The 23,675-nt window shown below is 45.2% G+C and overlaps 1 protein-coding gene across 1 annotated transcript; it reads right to left on the reverse strand.

Moving 5' to 3' along the window:
* Nucleotides 1–2,570: 2,570 nt before the first annotated feature.
* Nucleotides 2,571–23,038, reverse strand: LOC126252116 (uncharacterized). The gene is made up of 2 exons (XM_049952983.1): nucleotides 21,936–23,038; nucleotides 2,571–2,649 (listed from the first exon to the last, which is right to left on the reverse strand). Exons 1-2 carry the CDS (start codon nucleotides 23,036–23,038, stop codon nucleotides 2,571–2,573), a joined length of 1,182 nt encoding a protein of 393 aa, XP_049808940.1.
* Between the last annotated feature and the right edge of the window lie 637 nt (nucleotides 23,039–23,675).

A 23,675-nucleotide genomic window follows, 5' to 3' on the forward strand; every position in this document is an offset into this window, starting at 1 on the left:
TCACACAGTACGTTTGTACCCCAACAGAGGACAACAAAAATGGCTGCCGCTCGTTACCTTGAATTCTGTAGGCGGCGAGATGAAATCCAAATTGGCGTTACCACTCCGTCCAGATTTCCAGTGCAGCATCAAAAGGACGAAACGTTGGCGAACAGCGTTTTGTGGCTGCGTTAGCGGTGGAGCGGCGGCCGCCGCTTCGTTTTGCATCGCACGTTGACCCTGGACAAGCTGTCCAAGGGCATCCAGTAAGGCCTGCGTCTACTGATTCTGTAAGCGATAAAATTCGGACAGTACATCTGGAGATGCTGGCGAAGCCATTACACAAGTAAATCAGGGCAATATCGATAAGAACGCGGAAAACCTCGTGGCCAATATGTTGTGGATTGGCAAAAGGGCTAACCCACTAATGTAAGAGGAAGCTGAAAGGCACGCGTTTTAGCTTACGCAGGCTGGTGTGAGGTCTGGAACGGGACAAGGAAGTTAGACTAGAAAAAAAGGATGTAGCTGGTGGAATACTTAACTTTAATCCATTAATGTTGAACGTAGCTCTTGTCTGTACATTCTTTACAATATCAATAGCAACTGATAATGGCGCCTTGCTAGGTCGTAGCAAATGACATAGCTGAAGGCTATGCTAACTATCGGCAAATGAGAGCGTATTTTGTCAGTGAACCATCGCTAGGAAAGTCGGCTGTACAACTGGGGCGAATCCTAGGAAGTTTCTCTAGACCTGCCGTGTGGCGGCGCTTCGTCTGCAATCACTGATAGTGGCGACATGCGGGTCCGACGTATACTAACGGACCGCGGCCGGTTTAAAGGCTACCACCTAGCAAGTGTGGTGTTTGGCGGAGACACCACAATGTTTTAATGAGTCAAATGAAAACCTCAAATATTTTTTAAAATATTATTTATTGTGCAGAAGTGGTACAACGTTGTATCACTTTTCAACATAATCTCCCCCACAGTCAATGCAAGTCCTCCACCGCTTACAGACTGCATAAATCCCTTTAGGAAAAAATTCTTTTAGTAGTCCACGCAACCACTCATGCTCTGTGTGGCGTACCTCGTCATCAGAATGGAACTTCTTTCCTCCTATTGCGTCTTTGAGTGGTCCATACGTATGGAAATCACTTGGGGCAAGGTCTGGTGAGTATGGTGGATGAAAAAGACACTCAAAAGGCAGGTCTCTGACTGTTGCAACAGTTGTACGGGCAGTGTGGGGCCTTGCATTGTCATGTTGCAAAAGGGCACCTGCTGACAGCACTACACGTCGCTTTGATTTGATTGCAGGCCGCAGAGGATTTTTTAGGAGATCTGTGTATGATGCACTGTTGACAGTGGTCCCTCTAGACATGTAATGCTCCAAAATGACGACTTTTTCGTCCCAAAAGAGAGTCAGCATAACCTTCCCTGCTGATTGTTCTGTTCGAAATTTCTTTGGTTTTGGTGATTAGTAATGGCGCCATTCCTTGCTTGCTCTCTTCGTTTCCATTGGTGGTAGGGAACCCAGGTTTCGTTCCCAGTAAAGATTCTTGCAAGGAAGCCATCACCTTGCCGTTCAAAGCGCTGAAGAAGTTCATCACAAGCATCAAGACGTCCTTCTCTCATTTCAGGAGTCAGCTGCCGTGGCACCCATCTTGCAGACACTTTGTGAAACAGGAGCACATCATGCACAATGTGGTGTGCTGACCCATGACTAATCTGTAAACATGCTGCAGTGTGATTCAGTGTCACTCGGCGGTTTTCCTTCACTATGGCTTCAATTGCTGCAATGTTCTGTGGAGTCACAACTCGTTGTACCTGACCTGGACGAAGAGCATCTTCCACTGAAGTCACACCATTTTCGAACTTACTACTCCATTCGTAGACTTGCTTCTGTGACAAACATGCGTCACCGTAGTGAACCTTCATTCGTCTATGAATTTCAATAGGTTTCACACCTTCACTACGCAAACACCGAATAACAGAACGCTGTTCTTCCCTGGTGCAACTCGCAAGTGATGTGGCCATCTTTATACTGATACTGCGACGGTATATGTGCATCTGCACTATGCTGCCACCTATAGGCCATTCTGCACGCTGTTTGTAGCACGCTTACCAACTTACAGGATAATTGAACGAAATTTCGATTTGTTATTACAAATTTAATGTTTTCATGTGACTCACCCTCGTATTATAGAAGCTAATAAATAACAGCAGCCGCGCGGTATTAGCCGAGCGGTCTGAGGCATTGCACTCATAGGCTGTGCGGCTGGTCCCGGCGGAGCTTCGAGTCCTCCCTCGGGCATGGGTGTGTGTGTTTGTCCTTAGGATAATTTAGTTATGTAGTGTGTAAGCTTAGGGACTGATGACCTTAGCAGTTAAGTCCCATTAGATTTCACAGACATTTGAACATTTTTTGAAAAAACAGTATTTGTAAAAAGTGCTAACATCCTTCCATGTGGGTAGAGCAATTATGAAATTTCTGGGAGCAACGTGTCTGTTTCCGTATCTGAGGAATCAACGTGGAAAGTGTATATGGCAATGCAATGTCGAAATCAGGTCTTAAAACGCATGTTACGTTTTGTAGTTTATGTGGCCGTGGGATGTGTGTACGACAGCTTGAGAAAATTACGTAATCCAGATTCTGTGGCATACTTGAGATCAGAACTGTTCACAAATACACATGCGTAATGTGCAGTTAGGGAGACTACACATTTTTATTAGTCGCATGAATGTGTGTGGACGTCGCCGGAAAACTCGTCGCCCTTTGCCGCAGCGACGGCGCTGGGTATGCTGCCCGCTCCACTTCCGCAGTAGTGGGGACACCCTGTTCCAAACCATTAATTAGCTCCAGCGTGGCCGTAGTAATTACAGGCGCTACAGGCGCCATTAGCGACCATCAAGACGACCGGCGACGACCGCTCGCTGCTAACGGCCTGTGGCCCATTAACACCTGGGCCGCCTACAAGTGGATCAGCGGCTGCCTTGACGGACGAGTCTGTGAGCTCGTGTAATGCGTGCTGCCACCGACCGTTCCTCGTGTTTGTTCCTTTCGAATGAAGCTCAGTGTGACAACGCTCTCCGTGTCGCGCAGTGGGGTAATGTCGTTTGTGAAGTAACTCTCACACAGCGGTATCCATACGTGTTACAAAAATAGATGTACATATATAGAGGCTGATCCAGCTGCCACTACTTCTTGATTTAATGCAAGAACGCAACGCCTTCAAAACCACGAGCAAAATTTTCAGATCCTCTCCACTCGCTAAGCGCAAACCATTAGTCCTGCACAAAACATTAGTGAGAACTTTTTGTAGTAAAGTTAAAGTAGTTACATTTTGTATTGTGCTACGTTTTCTCTAAATGCCATGGTTTTACTTGTGGATAACATCGGAAGTTCATTGAGGCTTTCTGCGGATGATGCTGTAGTATATCGAGAGGTTGTAACAATGCAAAATTGTACTGAAATGTTGGAGGATCTGCAACGAATTGACGCATGGTGCAGGGAATGGCAACTGAATCTCAATGTAGACAAGTGTAATGTGCTGCGAATACTTAGAAAGAAAGATCCTTTATCATTTAGCTGCAGTATAGCATGTCAGCAACTGGAATCAGTTAATTCCATAAATTATCTGAGAGTAGGCATTAGGAGTTATTTAAAATGGAATGACCATATAAAATTAATCGTCGGTAAAGCAGATGCCAGACTGAGATCCATTGTAAGAATCCTTAGGAAATGCAGTCCGAAAACAAAGGAAGTAGGTACAGTGCAGTTGTTCGCCCACTGCTTGAATACTGCTCACGGGTGTGGGACCGTACCAGATGGGGTCGATGGAAGAGAGATGATCCAACGGAGAGCAGCGCGCTTCGTTACAGTATCATTTAGTAATCGCGAAAGTGTTAAGGAGATGATAGATAAACTCCAGTGGAAGACTCTGCAAGAGAGACACTCAGTAACTCGGTACGGGCTTTTGTTGAAGTTTCGAGAACATACCTTCACCGAGGAGTCAAGCAGTATATTGCTCCCTCCTACGTATATCTCGCTAAGAGACCAGGAGGATAAAATCAGAGAGATTAGAGCCCACACAGAGGCATACCGACACTCTTTCTTTCCACGAACAATACGAGACTGGAATAGAAAGGAGAACCGATAGAGGTACTCAGAGTACCCTCCGCCACACACCGTCAGGTGGCTTGGGGAGAATCGATGTAGATGTAGATGTAGAAAATCGCGTTTGTGGGTCACTTTGCTTTTCTTGAATAATTAGAAAAGTACGGTCTCTAGCGTAAACATGTCCCAGTAGAAAATTTAACAACATTACATTTCCCACAAAAACGTCCTATTCACTTTATCTACGGGACGAATACCTTGGACATAGCGAGCTAAAGAATATGAAAATTTTGTGTAAGGTTTTTGAGGGTGTTGTTGGTTGCATAAAGTCTATAGGTTGGGAAAAGCTGAATCATCATATATGTATGTATGTTCCACATCTCCCCCTAAACCACTGGGCCGATTTCAGCCAAACTTGGTACACATATCCCTTACTGCCCCGAGATAATCGTTACAACCTTAAGTATCACCTACCTATCAAAGGTGTGAGGTTGGAGGTGAAAAAGCAATGTAGCTCACGTCGTTTGAATATCCGTACTTTATTCATCGAGTATTTGAGAAAGAGAGCGCTTAGTGACATGCGACAAACTTTGCACATAATTTTAAACCTTTACGAAACTTTTTCTCGCTGACAACCACCAACAAATGACGAAAGGAAAGAAGTTTATCGCTTACTAAATTTTCGCTGTTCACGCAGTGAAACTGTCACATGAAGCATGACGTTTTACTTCATTACCTCTTTACTACTAACAGTATTTGCAACACGTTTTGGAGACAGTATTGTCATATACCACTGAATGTACCAGCAAAATTATACAGGGTGTTTCAAAAATGACAAGTATATTTGAAACGGCAATAAAAACTAAACGAGCAGCGATAGAAATACACCGTTTGTTGCAATACGCTTGGGACAACAGTACATTTTCAGGCAGACAAACTTTCGAAATTACAGTAGCTACAATTTTCAACAACAGATGGCGCTGCGGTCTGGGAAACTCTATAGTACGATATTTTCCACATATCCACCATGCGTAGCAATAATATGGCGTAGTCTCTGAATGAAATTACGCGAAACCTTTGACAACGTGTCTGGCGGAATGGCTTCACATGCAGATGAGATGTACTGCTTCAGCTGTTCAATTGTTTCTGGATTCTGGCGGTACACCTGGTCTTTCAAGTGTCCCCACAGAAGGAAGTCACAGGGGTTCATGTCTGGCGAATAGGGAGGCCAATCCACGCCGCCTCCTGTATGTTTCGGATAGCCCAAAGCAATCACACGATCATCGAAATATTCATTCAGGAAATTAAAGACGTCGGCCGTGCGATGTGGCCGGGCACCATCTTGCATAAACCACGAGGTGTTCGCAGTGTCGTCTAAGGCAGTTTGTACCGCCACAAATTCACGAAGAATGTCAAGATAGCGTGATGCCGTAATCGTTTCGGATCTGAAAAATGGGCCAATGATTCCTTTGGAAGAAATGGCGGCCCAGACCAGTACTTTTTGAGGATGCAGGGACGATGGGACTGCAACATGGGGCTTTTCGGTTCCCCATATGCGCCAGTTCTGTTTATTGACGAAGCCGTCCAGGTAAAAATAAGCTTCGTCAGTAAACCAAATGCTGCCCACATGCATATCGCCGTCATCAATCCTGTGCACTATATCGTTAGCGAATGTCTCTCGTGCAGCAATGGTAGCGGCGCTGAGGGGTTGCCGCGTTTGAATTTTGTATGGGTAGAGGTGTAAACTCTGGCGCACGAGACGATACGTGGACGTTGGCGTCATTTGGACCGCAGCTGCAACACGGCGAACGGAAACCCGAGGCCGCTGTTGGATCACCTGCTGCACTAGCTGCGCGTTGCCCTCTGTGGTTGCCGTACGCGGTCGCCCTACCTTTCCAGCACGTTCATCCGTCACGTTCCCAGTCCGTTGAAATTTTTCAAACAGATCCTTTATTGTATCGCTTTTCGGTGCTTTGGTTACATTAAACCTCCGTTGAAAACTTCGTCTTGTTGCAACAACACTGTGTTCTAGGCGGTGGAATTCCAACACCAGAAAAATCCTCTGTTCTAAGGAATAAACCATGTTGTCTACAGCACACTTGCACGTTGTGAACAGCACACGCTTACAGCAGAAAGACGACGTACAGAGTGGCGCACCCACAGACTGCGTTGTCTTCTATATCTGTCACATCACTTGCAGCGCCATCTGTTGTTGAAAATTGTAACTACTGTAATTTCGAAAGTTTGTCCGCCTGAAAATGTACTGTTGTCCCAAGCATATTGCAACAAACGGTGTATTTCTATCGCTGCTCGTTTAGTTTTTATTGCCGTTTCAAATATACCGGTCATTTTTGAAACACCCTGTATTATTATAAACGCATAGTTTAGAAGACGGGAAGTCAGAAACACTGAGCTACGTGAAAAACTGTCACATCATGCATGATGTTTAAATTTGTTACGTCTTTGCTATTAACTGTACTCGAAATACATTTCACAGACAGTGTCCAAGCATGTCGCTGAATGTACCAACAAAAATATATCACTACGATACATAGTTCAGGAGGGACATCCCAACCATTGTGGCGGACGGAAGCGAAACTACAAGGTGACATTCGGTAGAGATACAGATGATATATGTTAAACATAAGTGAAATATACACTGAAGCCCCAAACAAAGTGGTATAGGCATGTGCATTCAAAGACAGAGATGTGTAAACAGTCAGAATAAGGCGCTCCGGTAGGCATGCCTATGTAAGACGACAAGTCTCTGGCACAGTTGCTAGATCGGTTACTGCTGCTACAGTGGGAGGTTATCAAGATTTAAGTGAGTTTGAACGTGGTGTTATAGTCGGTGCACGGGCAATGGGTCACAGCATCTCCGAGGTAGCGATGAAGTGGGCATTATCTCGTACGACCATTTCACGAGTATACCGTGAATATCAGGAATCCAGTAAAACATCAAATCCGACATCGGTGCGGCCGGAAAAAGATCCTGGAAGAAAGGGTCCAACGATGACTGAACAGAATCGTTCAACGTGACAGAAGTGCAACCCTTCCGTAAACTGCTGCAGATTTCAGTGCTGGGTCATCAACAAGTGTCAGCGTGCGAACTATTCAACGAAACATCGTCGATATGGGCTTTCTGAGCCGAAGTCCTACTCGTGTACCTTTGATGACTGCACGACACATAGCTTTACGCCTCGTCTGGTCCCATCAACACCGACGTTCGACTGTTGAGGCTGGTCGGACGAGCCTCGTTTCAAATTGGGGCGAGCAGATGGGCGTGTACGGCTATGGAGACAGCCTCATGAATCCCGGAACACTGCATGTCAGCATGGGACTTTTCAACCTGTAGGAGGCTCTGTAATGGTGTGGGGCGTGTGCAGTTGGAGTGATATGGGACCCCTGATACGTCTAGATACGACTTTGATAGGTGACACGTATATAAGCATCCTGTCTGATCACCTGCATCCATTCGTGTCCATTGCACATTCCGACAGACTTGGGCAATTCCAGCAGCGAATGTTACAGAGTGGCTCCAGGAACACTCTTTTCAGTTTAAACCCGCTGGACACCAAACTCCCCAGCCATGAACATTATTGAGCATATCTTGGATGTCTTGCAAAGTGTTATTGAAGAGATCTCCACCCCCTCGTACGGTTTCGGATTTATGGATAGCCCTGCAGGATTCATGATTTCCCTTGTGGACTACTTTAGACATCAGGCGAGTCCACGCCATGTCGTGTTACGGCACTTCTGCGTGCTCGCGGGGGCCCTGCATGATATTAGGCAGGTGTACAAGTTTCTGTGGCTCTTCAGTGTATTTGACATGTGCGTATGTGAGCAAAGCAATGGGTAAAATGCTTGGAAGGTGGCAAGCTACTCTATCACTTTAACCACACTGTCGGTCACATTCATATTTTAGGTCATGATCTCCGTGTTCCAAGTACTACATTTGGTATGTGTGATATATGACTTTTTTTGCATGAGGATATTATGGACAGAATATTCATATAACTGCATGTGTAGCCTGTAGAGAACCTGTACCCGAGGGGCGAAAGTGGAGGCGATGGAAAACAGGGAGATAGATGGATTGTGGGCCATAGATGTTGTGTCCAACGATCTGGCTGTGGGAGTGATTTGGGTAAGCAGCGGTCTGTGTACCTGCAGAGGGACCCCGGGCCGTGGGACTCCACTCTTTCTTCTTGGGGTCGGAGCAAGAGGGTGCTGGGTCACAGAAACACTTTACCTGGGCCAGGCGATAGTTCATCGCGAAGGCGGCCAGTTAGCCTGAAGTTGTGCAGGAAGCCATTTAAGAGAGACTGCTGTGATCTGAGCTTTTGTGCAAACGGTGGGACGGTTATAAGAGTACAAGCATTGTCTTATTAGAACCTGGGACGATATAAACAGATCAGCTGGTCCACATGTTTAGTGGAGGCAAGATTGTAGCTCCTCTGACGCTATGAAGTCTTCAGGTTCTTTTTAGCGGGTGTCATAGGCACGACTGTCTGGGAAACTTAACAGCCTTCTTTCAGAAATTGGAAATGGTCGTCCTAGAAAGATTATATTTCTCAGTAAATGAGCTACTGTGGTCTCATCCAGGCAGACGCTTTTCGCTGAAATATAGCCACGCTTACCTGGAGAACGACACCTCCCTAGGCTAAAATCTTCTTTTCTCAGACAGATTTTTAGTGGCTCATTGGCTCGCCTCAGGATATGTAAAGCAGAGGCTTGCTCCCCCACCATAGGTAGTCCGGCGCTATATCTGGATTGGCTACCAGACCAGGAGAAGAATCAAGAGGGGAGAGAGTTCGATTGGTTTGTACAATGTGGAGGCGGTTCTTTCCTACTAATTCGGCTCCCGCACCGAGATTTGGTGGAAAGTGATTATGATTCTTTGCCTTCTTCATCTTCTGGTCCTACCCTGGGGGAGAACTTCAGGTCCTTCTCTAGTGGGTAAGTTTTGGTGGACAGAGTCAGTGGCAGTTTCCAATTGAACCGACAGTGGAACTGCATATAATCTCGAACATACCATGAGTCACGAGGGTGAACTGCTCGTCCCGACGTTTGACAATTCCAGCACACGCCTTTGTGCCTGTGAGTCAAACTGGCTTTGCCAGACCAGCGAAAGGGTGCACCACACACTGAAATCTGCAGGGAAATCAGTGCTCTGATAGAGAAGTTCCCCACATTCTAATACTCAGAACGCCAGTCTGCAAAGTTTGCAAATTTTCGTGGACGCGTCAGAACAGTAACAGCTACTGCGGCGCTCCGCTCCTCGCCCACTGCCTGCCGTTTTCTGCTGCCGCCTGAATCAAGGTGAAAGGGTCAAGTATTGCTGCACCGCCGTAGCATTTTTAAAAGATATTCACAGTTCCTTGTTCTCCATGAACCATAGTTTGTGGTGTACCTGGTCGTAGTCTATTCGATTTTAATAGAATTCGGCCTCACAGTGGTTTCATGTAAACAAAATCAGATTGCGCTGTAACAGGGATTAGTTCAGGAGAGAATTTGTATAGTTCCCACCCCAATGAATGATTTGCCCATCAAGCACCGTCCTCTTTCTATGTTTGTATTTTTTTTTTGGTAAGATTTATCAGCTCGCTTGTAGTTATAAAAGGATGAATAAAAACTTGTCATTATTTTTGCAAACATAAATACGCCACTGTTCTCATTCATACTCCTCCAACCCTTCACTGTTTTTACTTAATTGTGGTGATACAATGCACTCCTACTAAATTACTTAATCTTATGATTAATTTGAGTTCTGAAAGTGGCTACAGACATAGGCAACAGAAGTGACACTAATTGCATATATAAACATTATGGGTGTGGCTCACAATTTGACGATTGTTGAGAAGATAATTTTCTTTACGTAAAGATAATAACGTTTACCATCACTTGGACATATATTTATGATTAAAGCAAGCGACCCCTTGCAAGGTCACGTAAAACTTCTCCAATAATATCAACTAAATTCGGTACCGATACTATCTGCAATCTGGAAATAAATAAATTGGGAGTAAGAACCACCAGCATCCTAGCGGGAAGAGAGGTGATCACATGAAGAAAGAAAGAGGGAGGAGGAGTTGGACAGCTGAAGAGGGGGAATTACGAAATGGACAAAGGTAGGGTGAAGAGGAGATAGATAAAGGGAGGTGTCAGGAGAACTGAACAGAGAGAAGGAGGTGGACAGAGAAAGGATAGAAGTGGCGATGGTCAGAGACCAGGGGGGGATAGAGATGGACAGAGGGAGGAGGGAAGATATAGTGAGGGAAGGAGAGGAGGAAATGGGTAGAGAAACGGAAGAGACGGACTGAAAAAGGGGAGAGGAGGAGATGAGAAGAGATAAGAGGGATAAGGATGATCATTTCGGAAGATGAGAGGAGGAGATGGATTCCGAAAGGGCAGGAGGAGGAGAAGATGGACAGAGAGAATGGGCAGGAGGAGACTGACAAGGGGAGAGGAGATGCAATTAGATGGAGGAGGAGATAGATGGAGGAAGAAAGAGCAGATGGACAGAGAGAGGGGCAGAAGAGCAGATACAGGAGTAGGAGGAGATGGGCACAGAGAGGGGCAGTCGTAGATTGGCAGAAAGTGGGGCGGAAGATGGAGAAAGTGGACAGAGAGAGGGTGTGGAGGGGATGGACAGAGAGGTGGAAGCGGGAGATGGACTGAAATAAATACGTACCTGTGCAATTCCATGTACTATGCTAGTCCTAGTATTAATGACCCTAAGACCTTGATGCTCCAGCAACGTCGGTCGTGAGAAGCCGGCAGCATTTCGAGGAGTATCTTCACCCTATTCGTAAGACTAGCAATATTAGTTACCGTGGCTCTGAGGAACATCCAGAAGGCAGAATATGTTATGCTCTGTACAGCCTAGTTTCCGTATTACAGTTTACTGATGACGGGTTTCGGGTGGGAAGTACCCACTATCGAGTTTCTTAGAAAAAGCCTAGTTCTAACTCACCTGTTTCATTAAATGCTTAAAAACAGGGATGACTTTAAAACCTTGTCACAGAAATTTCACAAAGAGTTTGCAACGGTTTTATAAAGAGTTTATAGTGTAAATCTAAAAGTATAGTAGTCATTATAGTATGATTTACGTAATTCATATTGAAGATTATACTAAAAAGTCCCTCTATAACCAGTATAAACTCTTTGTAAAGTGTCTGTGACGAAATTATAGTTTTTTCACTGTGTGTAAGAATTTTACCAAATTGATTATGTAACTAGACTTCTTGTACAATTTGAACAAAGTCAGTAGCTTTAGATAGTGGCTTCCTGTGGGAAATTAAATGATAGGTGGTTGCTTTCGAAACTGGTCGTCAATAAATTGTCATGTACAAGTAATTAGCACGTAAATTCCATAATTATACTGTCTTCCTTGGAGTAGACTTTAATAATGGTTCAAATGACTCTGAGCACTATGGGACTTAACTTCTGAGGTCATCAGTCCCCTAGAACTTAGAACTACTTAAACCTAACTAACCTAAGGACATCACACACATCCATGCCCGAGGCAGGATTCGAACCTGCGACCGTAGCGGTCGCGCGGTTCCAGACTGTAGCACCTAGAACCGCTCGGCCACCTCGGCCGGCAGACTTTAATAATCCGACAATAAATAAGGATTGTTACAGTGTCGTTAGTGGTGGGTGTGACATTTCATCCTACGAAGCAGTACCAAATGCCTTCTTTGAAAAATACCTACGACAGAGTCAGCTTTGATCGTCTAGCGATAAAGTGCGTGCCTAGAAAGCAAGACATTCCAGAACGCAGTACTGTTTCAAGCTGCAATCAATGTAGCCAATGCAGCTTGCCGAAATCGCGTTCAATTGGAAGACTTGCACCCGGCTTTTGATCCACACGAGCCGGCCGGTGTGGCCGTGCGGTTCTAGGCGTTTCAGTCTGGAACCGCGTGACCGCTACGGTCGCAGGTTCGAATCCTGCCTCGGGCATGGATGGGTGTGACGTCCTTAGGTTAGTTAGGTTTAATTAGTTCTAAGTTCTAGGCGACTGATGACCTCAGAAGTCGCATAGTGCTCAGAACCATTTAAACCATTTTTTGATCCACACGAAATTATTGTTGTACTTGGAACATATGGTTCTGAAGCCCATTCATGACAGAAATATATGAAGACCACGACTGTAAACAATACTAAAGGACAGTAAGTGCGACACAGAGAGATATGTGATGTGCTGTACTGATTTGAGTTGATACACAGTCCAGTCAACGTATGATAACCACTCACAGGCGACAGCTGGGCGCACTAGGAGTGGTGGGCAGGCAAAGCGTGTCGTGCGACTGAGACACTAGTGTAGTCGTTGTCATAATGCGGAAACGGAGTGATTTATCTGACGTCGAAAAACGCACGATAATTGGCTTTCGGGCCAATGGCGGAAGCATCTCCGAAAGGCTTAAGTCTGCGAACCGTTAGTGTGCCGCCGTGATTAAAGTACACCGTGCATGGCAAAATGGCGCTGTCCAAAACTGGGGCCGAGGCAACTGTGGTGAACCACGGGCCATGGATGATACGGGTGAATGACGGCAGTGGGGAAGTGTACGGGTGCGTAGACATGCAACTGTTGACCAACTGACCGCCCAGATTGACCAAGCGGCTTCTAACGTTTTCTCCCGAACGACCCTTCAACGAACGTTGCTGTGTGTGGGCCTTCCAGGCAGGAACCTGTTTCATAAAATGCACCCATGCTGACTGCTATTCATCGCTGATGGAGGTTGGTATTCGCACACCACTACCGCAGCTGTACGTCTACATAAAGTAGCACTTTCAGATGAAACACGTTTCATACTACATGTTACAGAAGCCCACTGGCGTGAAGGCGTAAAATGTCTGAGAGAAGAGGACCACAGGCCGAGAAAGGGATCGTTATGGTCTTGGGAATGTTCTCGTGGCATTCACTGGTTCATATCGTCATTCAGGAAGGCACAGTAGATCAACGTAAGTATGCTGGGAACGATATCCACCCCAACGTGAAGTTTGTGTTCCCTCGGCATGATGGCTTCTACCAACAGGACAATGCATCGTGTCACACATCTCGCAGGGTACGTCCGTCGCTCGTAGAGCGCCAGGATGTGTTTGCTGTAGTCTCCCGACTACCAGACCCCACGGTCGTAAGCCCAATCCAGAGTCTGTGAGACCATCTCGATCGGGCTGTTCGCGCCACAGACAACAGAGAAACCTATCGCAGCTGACCACGGCATGGAGTCGGCATTCTGTGTAGGCATGACAACCAACAAGCTGTCTGTCCGCATGAATGGCCACCGACAAACTGTGGTCAAAAAACAAGTGGACCACCCTGTTGCTGAACACGCTGGCAAACATGATATCCCTCATCTCAGTGACTCCTTCACAGCTTGTGCCATATGGATCCTTCCCACCAACACCAGCTTTTCTGAATTGCGCAAGTGGGAACTTTTCCTGCAATACATCCTACGTTCCCGTAACGCTCCTGGCCTCAACCTTTGTTAGTAACTGTCCTCACCCATCCACCTCCCTCCCCGTTCACATTCCAGCACTACACAGCCGTCATTTCACCACCACACCCAGTCTTTTAATTTCTTTTTATTTCTCCCCTTTCCACTACTTACTCCCTTTCGCCTCTGCACTTTCTCTCCTGCCATCCGTCTGAACTGCAGCACTTCACTGTCCGCTACTCCCACCATACTATCCCTCCCCCTCCCCTCCCCAGCCTCCTCCTTACCCCCACCCAGTCGCCACTCCCATCATGCACTGGTGCTTCTGTTCGCAGTGTGGTTTCAGCGGCCTGAGACTGCAGACGTATGTGCAAGTTGCGTTTACGTGTGTGTGTGTGTGTGCATATGTGCTGACAAAGGCCTTAATGGACGAAAGCTTTAATTGTGTGAATCTTTTTGTTGTGCCTATCGCGACTCATCATCTCTGCTATATGGTCAGTAGCAACTTTCCTTCTCTGGTATTGTTACAAATTGTTGTGCTGGCAGAAGAGCCAACACCGTGTTACTAGAGGAGGTCGAAATGCATGCGTTTTAGCTCACGCAGGCTGGCGTGAAGAGGGAAGGACTATACTGACGTGAGGTCTGGAGCATGACAAGGAATTAGAATTCAGAAAGCGGACATAGCTAGTGTGATACTTTAATCCATTAATGATGAACGTCGCTCTTGAAGGTACATGATTCACAATATCAATATCAATAGTAACTGAATATGGCGCCTTGCTAGGTCGTAGCAAATGACGTAGCTGAAGGCTATGCTAAACTGTCGTCTCTGCAAATGAGAGCGTATGTAGACAGTGAACCATCGCTAGCAAAGTCGGCTGTCCAGCTGGGGCGAGTGCTAGGGAGTCTCTCTAGACCTACCGTGTGGCGGCGCTCGGCCTGCAATCACTGATAGTGGCGACACGCGGGTCCGACTTATATCAACGGACCGCGGCCGATTTAAAGGTTACCACCTAGCAAGTGTCTGGCGGTGACACCACACAAATAATGGTTATTCAGGCTTTTGACAGGTGGTCACACTGACGTGGCTGCACAGTGTAGTGCCATGATAAACCGAGAAATGGTACTTCGGTCTCTAATTTCATATATGCGTAAATGGCTATTTTCTCTGGCGTTGCGCCTGTAAACAGCGGTAAATGCCAAAAAAGCGTGGTTGTTGGTAGTTCAATGGCTTACCGAAAAGCAATGCTTCCAAACCCTTCATCTGAAAACTATTAAACTCTTAAAATAAAACAAACTTTATTAAAATTCCACACTATCATACTTCATATCTGCATATTTATTAATCAACATAGAGGCGGTGGAAACTAAAACACATTTCTTCCAGTTTGTTGATAGCGTCATGCTGCTCACACCGCTTCATTAAAGTGAAGTCCTCGAAGCTGTTCTTTAAATTTTGGGAACAGGTGAGAATCGGATGGGGCCATGTCGAGATTGTATGGAGGATGATCTATGACAGTGAACCCATGGCGTCGTTTTGTTGGAGATGCTGCAGCGTTCATGTGTGGTCTGGCATTGTCATGCTGAAGCAAAGGTTGTTCCAATTGGAGGCAGGTTTCCTGCCAGCAGAAAATCAATTACAGCACGCCGTTTCTCACACACGGACGTAATTACACTACTGGCCATTAAAATTGCTACACCAAGAAGAAATGCAGATGATAAACGGGTATTCATTGGACAAATATATCATACTAGAACTGACATGTGGTTACATTTTCACGCAATTTGGGTGCATAGATCCTGAGAAATCAGTACCCAGAACAACCACCTTTGGCCGTAATAACAGCCTTGATACGCCTGGACACTGAGTCAGACACAGCTTGGATGGCGTGTACAGGTACAGCTGCCCATGCAGCTTGAACATGATACCACAGTTCATCAACAGTAGTCACTTGCGTATTGTGGCGAGCCAGTTGCTCGGCCACCATTGACCAGACGCTTTCAGTTGGTGAGAGATCTGGAGAATGTGCTGGCTAGGGCAGCAGTCGAACATTTATTTTTTCAGAAAGGCCCGTATAGGACCTGCAACATGCGGTCGTGCATTATCCTGCTGAATTGTAGGGTTTCCCAAGGATCAAATGAAGGGTAGAGCCACGGGTCGTAACACATCTGAAATGTAACGTGTACAGTTCAGTGCCGTCAATGCGAACAAGAGGTGACCGATTGGTGTAACCAATGGCACCCCATACCATCACGCCGGGTGATACGCCAGTATGGCGATGACGAATACACGCTTCCAATGTGTGTTCACCACGATGTCACCAAACACGGACGCGAGCATCATGATGCTGTAAACAGAACTTGGATTCATCCGAAAAAATGATGTTTTGCCATTCGTGCACGCAGATTCGTCGTTGAGTACACCATCGCAACCGCTTCTGTATGTGATGCAGCGTCGATGGTAACCGCAGCAATGGTTTCCGAGCTGATAGTCCATGCCACAGCAAACGTCGTCGAACTGTTCGTGCAGATGGTTTTTGTCTTGCAAACGACCCCATCTGCTGACTCAGGGATCGAGACGTGGCTGCACGATCCGTTACAGCCATGCGGATAAGATGCCTGTCATCTCGACTGCTAGTGATACGAGGCCGTTGGGATCTAGCATGACGTTCCGTATTACCCTCCTGAACCCACCGCTTCCACATTCTGCTAACAGTCACTGGATCTCGACCAACGCGAGCAGCAATGTCGCGATACGATGAACCGCAATCGCGATAGGCTAAAATCCGATCTTCATCGAAGTAGGAAAGGAGATGGTACACATTTCTCCTCCTTACATGAGGGTGCCCGTGGTCTACGGGTAGCGTCTTTGATTCATAATCAAAACGTCTTCGGTCCCGGGTTCGATTCCTCCCACTGCCTAAACTTTGATAAATAATCAGCATTAGCGGCCGAAGACTTCCGGCATAAGAAGTCAGGCTTGTCAAAGAGGGCGGAGGAGCGGATAGAGGTTCAGGGCACTCTTGTCCTAGGGGTGGGAAATTGCCCCTAAAGGCGGAAGAACCAGCAATGATCAACGACATGAGGATGCAGAAGGCAATGGAAACCACTGCATTAAAGACACGTAACGTGTATCCACAGGACATGTGGCCTGTAATTGAAGAAGTGTCATGATGACCTCTCCATTGGCAAAAGATTCCGGAATATTCCCCCATTCGTATCTCCGGGAGGGGACTGCCAAGGGGGAGGTTACCATGAGAAAAAGATTGAATAATCAACGAAAGGATAACGTTCTACGTGTCGGGGCGTGGAATGTCAGAAGCTTGAACGTGGTAGGGAAACTAGAAATTCAGAAAAGGGAAATGCAAAGGCTCAATCTAGATACAGTAGGGGTCAGTGAAGTGAAGTGGAAGGAAGACAAGGATTTCTGGTCAGATGAGTATCGGGTAATATCAACAGCAGCACAAAATGGTGTAACAGGTGTAGGATTCGTTATGAATAGGAAGGTAGGGCAGAAGGTGTGTTACTGTGAACAGTTCAGTGACCGGGTTGATCTAATCAGAATCGACAGCAGACCAACACCGACAACGATAGTTAAGGTATACATGCCGACGTCGCAAGCTGAAGATCAACAGATAGAGAAAGTGTATGAGGATATTGAAAGGGTAATGCAGTATGTAAAGGGGGACGAAAATCTAATAGTCATGGGCGACTGGAATGCAGTTGTAGGAGAAGGAGTAGAAGAAAAGGTTACAGGAGAATATGGGCTTGGGACAAGGAATGAAAAAGGAGAAAGACTAATTGAGTTCTGTAACAAGTTTCAGCTAGTAATAGCGAATACCCTGTTCAAGAATCACCAGAGGAGGAGGTATACTTGGAAAAGGCCGGGAGATACGGGAAGATTTCAATTAGATTACATCATGGTCAGACAGAGATTCCGAAATCAGATACTGGATTGTAAGGCGTACCCAGGAGCAGATATAGACTCAGATCACAATATAGTAGTGATGAAGAGTAGGCTGAAGTTCAAGACATTAGTCAGGAAGAATCAATACGCAAAGAAGTGGGATACAGAAAGAATGACGAGATACGTTTGAACTTCTCTAACGCTATAGATACAGCAATAAGGAATAGCGCAGTAGGCAGTACAGTTGAAGATGAATGGACATCTCTAAAAAGGGCCATCACAGAAGCTGGGAAGGAAAACATAGGTACAAAGAAGGTAGCTGCGAAGAAACCATGGGTAACAGAAGAAATACTTCAGCTGATTGATGAAAGGAGGAAGTACAAACATATTCCGGGAAAATCAGGAATACGGAAATACAAGTCGCTGAGGAATGAAATAAATAGGAAGTGCAGGGAAGCTAAGACGAAATGGCTGCAGGAAAAATGTGAGACATCGAAAAAGATATGATTGTCGGAAGGACAGACTCAGCATACAGGAAAGACAAAACAACCTTTGGTGACATTAAAAGCAACGGTGGTTACATTAAGAGTGCAACGGGAATTCCACTGTTAAATGCAGAGGAGAGAGCAGATAGGTGGAAAGAATACATTGAAAGCCTCTATGAGGGTGAAGATTTGTCTGATGTGATAGAAGAAGAAACAGGAGTCGATTTAGAAGAGATAGGGGATCCAGTATTAGAATCGGAATTTAAAAGAGCTTTGGAGGACTTACGGTCAAATAAGGCAGAAGGGATAGATAACATTCCATCAGAATTTCTAAAATCATTGGGGGAAGTGGCAACAAAACGACTATTCACGTTGGTGTGTAGAATATATGAGTCTGGCGACATACCATCTGACTTTCGGAAAAGCATTATCCACACAATTCCGAAGACGGCAAGAGCTGACAAGTGCGAGAATTATCGCACAACCAGCTTAACAGCTCATGCATCGAAGCTGCTTACAAGAATAATATACAGAAGAATGGAAAAGAAAATTGAGAATGCGCTAGGTGACGATCAGTTTGGCTTTAGGAAAAGTAAAGGGACGAGAGAGGCAATTCTGACGTTACGGCTAATAATGGAAGCAAGGCTAAAGAAAAATCAAGACACTTTGATAGGATTTGTCGACCTGGAAAAAGCGTTCGACAATATAAAATGGTGCAAGCTGTTCGAGATTCTGAAAAAAGTAGGGGTAAGCTATAGGGAGAGGCGGGTCATATACAATATGTACAACAACCAAGAGGGAATAATAAGAGTGGACGATCAACAACGAAGTGCTCGTATTAAGAAGGGTGTAAGACAAGGCTGTAGCCTTTCGCCCCACTCTTCAATTTGTACATCGAGGAAGCAATGATGGAAATAAAAGAAAGGTTCAGGAGTGGAATTAAAATACAAGGTGAAAGGATATCAATGATACGATTCGCTGATGACATTGCTATCCTGAGTGAAAGTGAAGAAGAATTAAATGATCTGCTGAACGGAATGAACAGTCTAATGAGTACACAGTATGGTTTGACAGTAAATCGGAGAAATACGAAGGTAATGAGAAGTAGTAGAAATGAGAACAGCGAGAAACTTAACATCAGGATTGATGGTCACGAAGTCAATGAAGTTAAGGAATTCTGCTACCTAGGCAGTAAAATATCCAATGACGGACGGAGCAAGGAGGACATCAAAAGCAGACTCGCTATGGCAAAAAAGACATTTCTGGCCAAGAGAAGTCTACTAATATCAAATACCGGCCTTAATTTGAGGAAGAAATTTCTGAGGATGTACGTCTGGAGTACAGCATTGTATGGTAGTGAAACATGGACTTTGGGAAAACCGGAACAGAAGAGAATCGAAGCATTTGAGATGTGGTGCTATAGACGAATGTTGAAAATTAGGTGGACTGATAAGGTAAGGAATGAGGAGGTTCTACGCAGAATCGGAGAGGAAAGGAATATGTGGAAAACACTGATAAGGAGAAGGGACAGGATGATAGGACATCTGCTAAGACATGAGGGAATGACTTCCATGGGACTAGAGGGAGCTGTAGAGGGCAAAAACTGTAGAGGAAGACAGAGATTGGAATACGTCAAGCAAATAATTGAGGACGTAGGTTGCAAGTGCTACTCTGAGATGAAGAGGTTAGCATAGGAAAGGAATTCGTGGCGGGCCGCGTCAAACCAGTCAGTAGACTGATGACAAAAAAAAAAAAAAAAAAAAAAAGAGACATGTGGCATTATAACAACATTTCACCAGGCAACGCCTGTCAACTGCTGTTTATGTATGAGAAATCGGTTGGAAACATTTCTCATTTCAGCACGTTGTAGGTGTCGCCACCGGTGCCAACCTTGTGTGAATGCTCTGAAAAGCTAATAATTTGCATATCACAGAATCCTCTTCCTGTCGGTTAAATTTCGCGTCTGTAGCACGTCATCTTCGTGGTGTAGCAGTTTTAATGGCTAGTAGTGTACGTTACACTCTGCCATGTTACACACTACAATTCGGAACCCTTTAGCGGCAGAGGGTGGCAACTTGCGTCTGTGAAACTGGAAAGTCGACAGAGTAATACACATGATATGTAATACGTCAACCGATATTGAATCCTATCGCCCTCACTCCCATCCTTAAGTACCTTGGCGTCACCCTCGACCGTCGCCTCTCCTGGACTCCCCATCACCGGACAATCCAAGCCAAGGCACGCTCCCGACTCCGTCTCCTCAAGCTCCTTTCCGGCCGTACGTGGGGTCTGGACTCCTCCACCATCCTCCACACCTATAAATCCCTCATCCCCCCTATCATATGTTACGCCCATCCGGCCTGGATCTCCGCCCCCCCCCCTACCTTTTATAAATACCTCCAAATCCTTGAACGCCTTGCTCTCCGCCTCGCCTATCGCATCCGTCTCCTCTCCCCCACGCGGATCCTGTATGATCTCATCCCCTTCCCCCACCTCCTCCTCTTCCTTGAAAGTATGCGGATCCTGTACACCTCCCGCAAACTCGATCCTCCTCATCCGCTTGTCTCACCCATCCTCTCCCACCCCCGCCCGCTGCCGCGCCTGTATTCCCACGTCCCACCCGGTCTCCATCTCTCCACCCTCCTCACCCTCTCCCAAGGTGGCTTCCGCCAGCTCCCCCTCCCTGATGATGTCCTCCTCCCCTCGATCTACCCATCCTATCAACTTTGATCCTCCCCCCCCCCCACTTCCTGTGTCCTTTCCTTTAGGCACCCTCCCTCTGTAACACGTCCTTTTATTCTTTTAGTTATCCGCTCGTTCGCGGACCTGATTAGCAGCCCAAAATTAGATAATTAATTAATGTGACCGTGTACCTAATGGGCTAGCAATCGGATTGGACTGCTCAGGAGGTGTTACCTTCCGTACTGTCCTCACAAATATGGTAATAAGTATGGTTTGGTGGTAATGAGGACAGCAAACACAGTTTCATGAACAAAACCTATATTCTTAGCAAAGCACAAAAATAAGGAGACAGCCACTGCCTTCGTCAATACACTGTTAATGACGGCTAATCTCATCACAGGTCTCCTTAGTTATTGTTAATCGTCACACGCAATATCCAATCACTGTAATCCAATTAATGCTGGCGCGGTAGACGCGGAAGTATAACAGCGGCACTCAATCTCACTGAAATCACTTTATAATAAAACTTTCTCACTTCCCGCATAATACTGATACAAAGGGGTTAAACCACGGCGTTGGCCACTCCCTTTGCCGGTAAATGGTAATAATTTCTGCTGGCTTTTGCACAGCTATGCCCGCCTCGCGGGAACCTAACACACCCTCACGGCATCCTCTGCACAACTAACTTCGCACTGCACTCCGCCCAGTTATTCCCGCCTCGCGGGAATCTACCCAAGCCGTCCACTCGGCATTCCGGGGAATCCCCTCTAGCTCGCGCGTCCTGCACACACTACTCGATATTTGCCCTGTCGACCTGTGTGAGCGCAAATTCTAATAGTAAGGGCCTGCGGACCCCTTACATCCCCGCCCTCAAAAACTTCTTTTGAACCACAGGTGAAAAAGAATCGGCTAGGGATTTAAAAACATAGTTACATTGAATCAAAACATGCGATACAAATAATTAATGAATTTACAACTTGTCAAATTAATCCTGGACTCCGGTAGTGGGCTGCCTCCACAACAATTTCTACAAAGGGTTATTACATCACATAAATGGCATTGTTCAAAATTACAAATTTTCATTTTAACCAGCAAGTCATCTATAGTCCAATCTCAAAAATGAAAACATACAAAATATACACTCCAAAATTCATACCTAAATACAGAACATATGGATTATTACTACAACATAGTTATTACAAGTTTTATATGCATTCTGAGATAGTCTTTGACATGATATATTCAATCCTAATTGAAATACCTTACAAAGCCCAAATGTAAATAAACACTTCCCTCTTTCAATTGTCCATTTTACAGCTAATTGTCCTAACCATGTCTTAGCATGTTTATTTTGGGTCATTATAGCCCTCACTCCAGACCGGACCTCATCTGGAGTGTCATCTGGTTTCTCGGTTCCTCCGCCTCTTCCTCGGAAATCAGACAAATGATTAATATGAATCCTTGGGTCATTACTCCCTTCTCTGTTTCGATCATTAGCTTGCTTGTATTTCTGTGATTTAATAGATTCCAACTGCTCCAGTATCTTCATTAAGGCCTCTCTACCTTTAATTGGGCTCCTGGATATGGTTCCTTGCTTTTTCTGATTCATTCCTCTTTTTATTGCAGATACCATTACGTTGTCACTCAGGGGTTGTTCCAAAGTCTCTTTCCATTTCCACAAATGTTTGGCAAATTCTTCCGATGTTCTCTTCCAATTACTAAGTGGTCTGCCTCGTAGTGGGTCCTCAAGTGCTGCACATTGACGACTCTTGGGCCAGCATTTCTTCAATAATTCTCCTCCGAACTGATCATAATTATTAGTCTCTTTCTTCCTCTTGATTCCACAAGTGAAGGCCTCACCTTCGATTGCACCCCTCTGGTAATCTTCTTCTCGCTGTACGGCTATAGCATTTTTCAGATTTACTGCCAATTGTCTTTGCTTTTCTCCTATCCCCTCAACCACATCGTTGCATTGTTTCTGCATCTGCGTCACTTCGGTGATCTTTTCTCCCAATTCGGTTCTATTTTCTTCCACATCTTCTTCTATCTTCTCTGTTAACTTTCCTTCCGTCTTCTCCATGTCTCCCTGGACCTGGTCTATATTTGTCTGTAATTTATTTTCTCTCTCGTCGATGTTCATCTTCAGTTGTTCTGGTAACTCCTGCATTTCCTTCTTCAGATCACATTCCGTCTTTGTGTACGAAGTTCTGATTTCTTGTACTATAGTTTCCTTACCTGACTCCAAGTTTTCTCTAAATTCTTGTAAATCTTCCTTTAATGATTTTCCGAAATTTCGTACTATTTCTTCCCTTTCTTGTAAACCCTTCTCTAATGATTCTCTGAGTTCTTGTGAACTCTTCTTTATTGATTCTCTGAGTTCTCGTACTATTTCTTCCCTTTCTTGTAAATATTCCTTTATCAAGTCTACCAACATCGACCACTTATCTGCATCCTCTGAATTCGGCCTAGTTCTCGTCGTTTGTCCCGGTGTCTCGGGATAATTAGTTGAATGTGCTGATGGGCTTCCTAATGACAATCCACAACCACTAATTCCTGAATCATCTCCGTCTCCCTGTCCTAACCCTTCTCTTTCAATTACTGCCTCACAGACCTGCCTATCTTCAGAAGACATTTTTGGTTTATTTTTAATGCCCAAACAACTCATACAAAATAACCTCCAATAATCCAAAACACTCCTAATTACCATAAACCTAATCAAACAGTACCTGTAACCTTTTCATTTAGTTCCCAAAATGATATAACATGCATGAATACTGAATATAACTGTTCTCACAAACCTAAATCTCCAAAAACAATTTTCACATACACAATTTTTGTAAAAATATTTTAAACAAGATAATCACAACTCTCACAAAATCTAAAAATGCAAATTCCTCAAAACAATTGTCATTTATACAATGCAGTGTGCACAAATAGCCATGCTAGACTTCCGAGTATGTTTCGCAACTTCTCTGAAATTACTACAATTTAGCATTTTCCCTAACGTAAATATCAGTTAAAACTCTTTATTTATCACGAAGACTGCACACTGCAATTTACTGTTATTTTAA

This window comes from Schistocerca nitens, chromosome 4 (genome assembly GCF_023898315.1).
Source record: "Schistocerca nitens isolate TAMUIC-IGC-003100 chromosome 4, iqSchNite1.1, whole genome shotgun sequence".
NCBI classification, from domain to species: Eukaryota; Metazoa; Arthropoda; class Insecta; order Orthoptera; family Acrididae; genus Schistocerca; species Schistocerca nitens.

Coding starts and splice junctions, on each gene's coding strand:
- LOC126252116 (XM_049952983.1), bottom strand. CDS start 23,038: ATGTTGGTAGACTTGATAAAGGAATATTTACAAGAAAGGGAAGAAATA. Junction 2,650..21,935: donor AATAAACATGCTAAGACATG/GTTAGGACAATT, acceptor ATTTGTGAACAG/TTCTGATCTCAAGTATGCCA.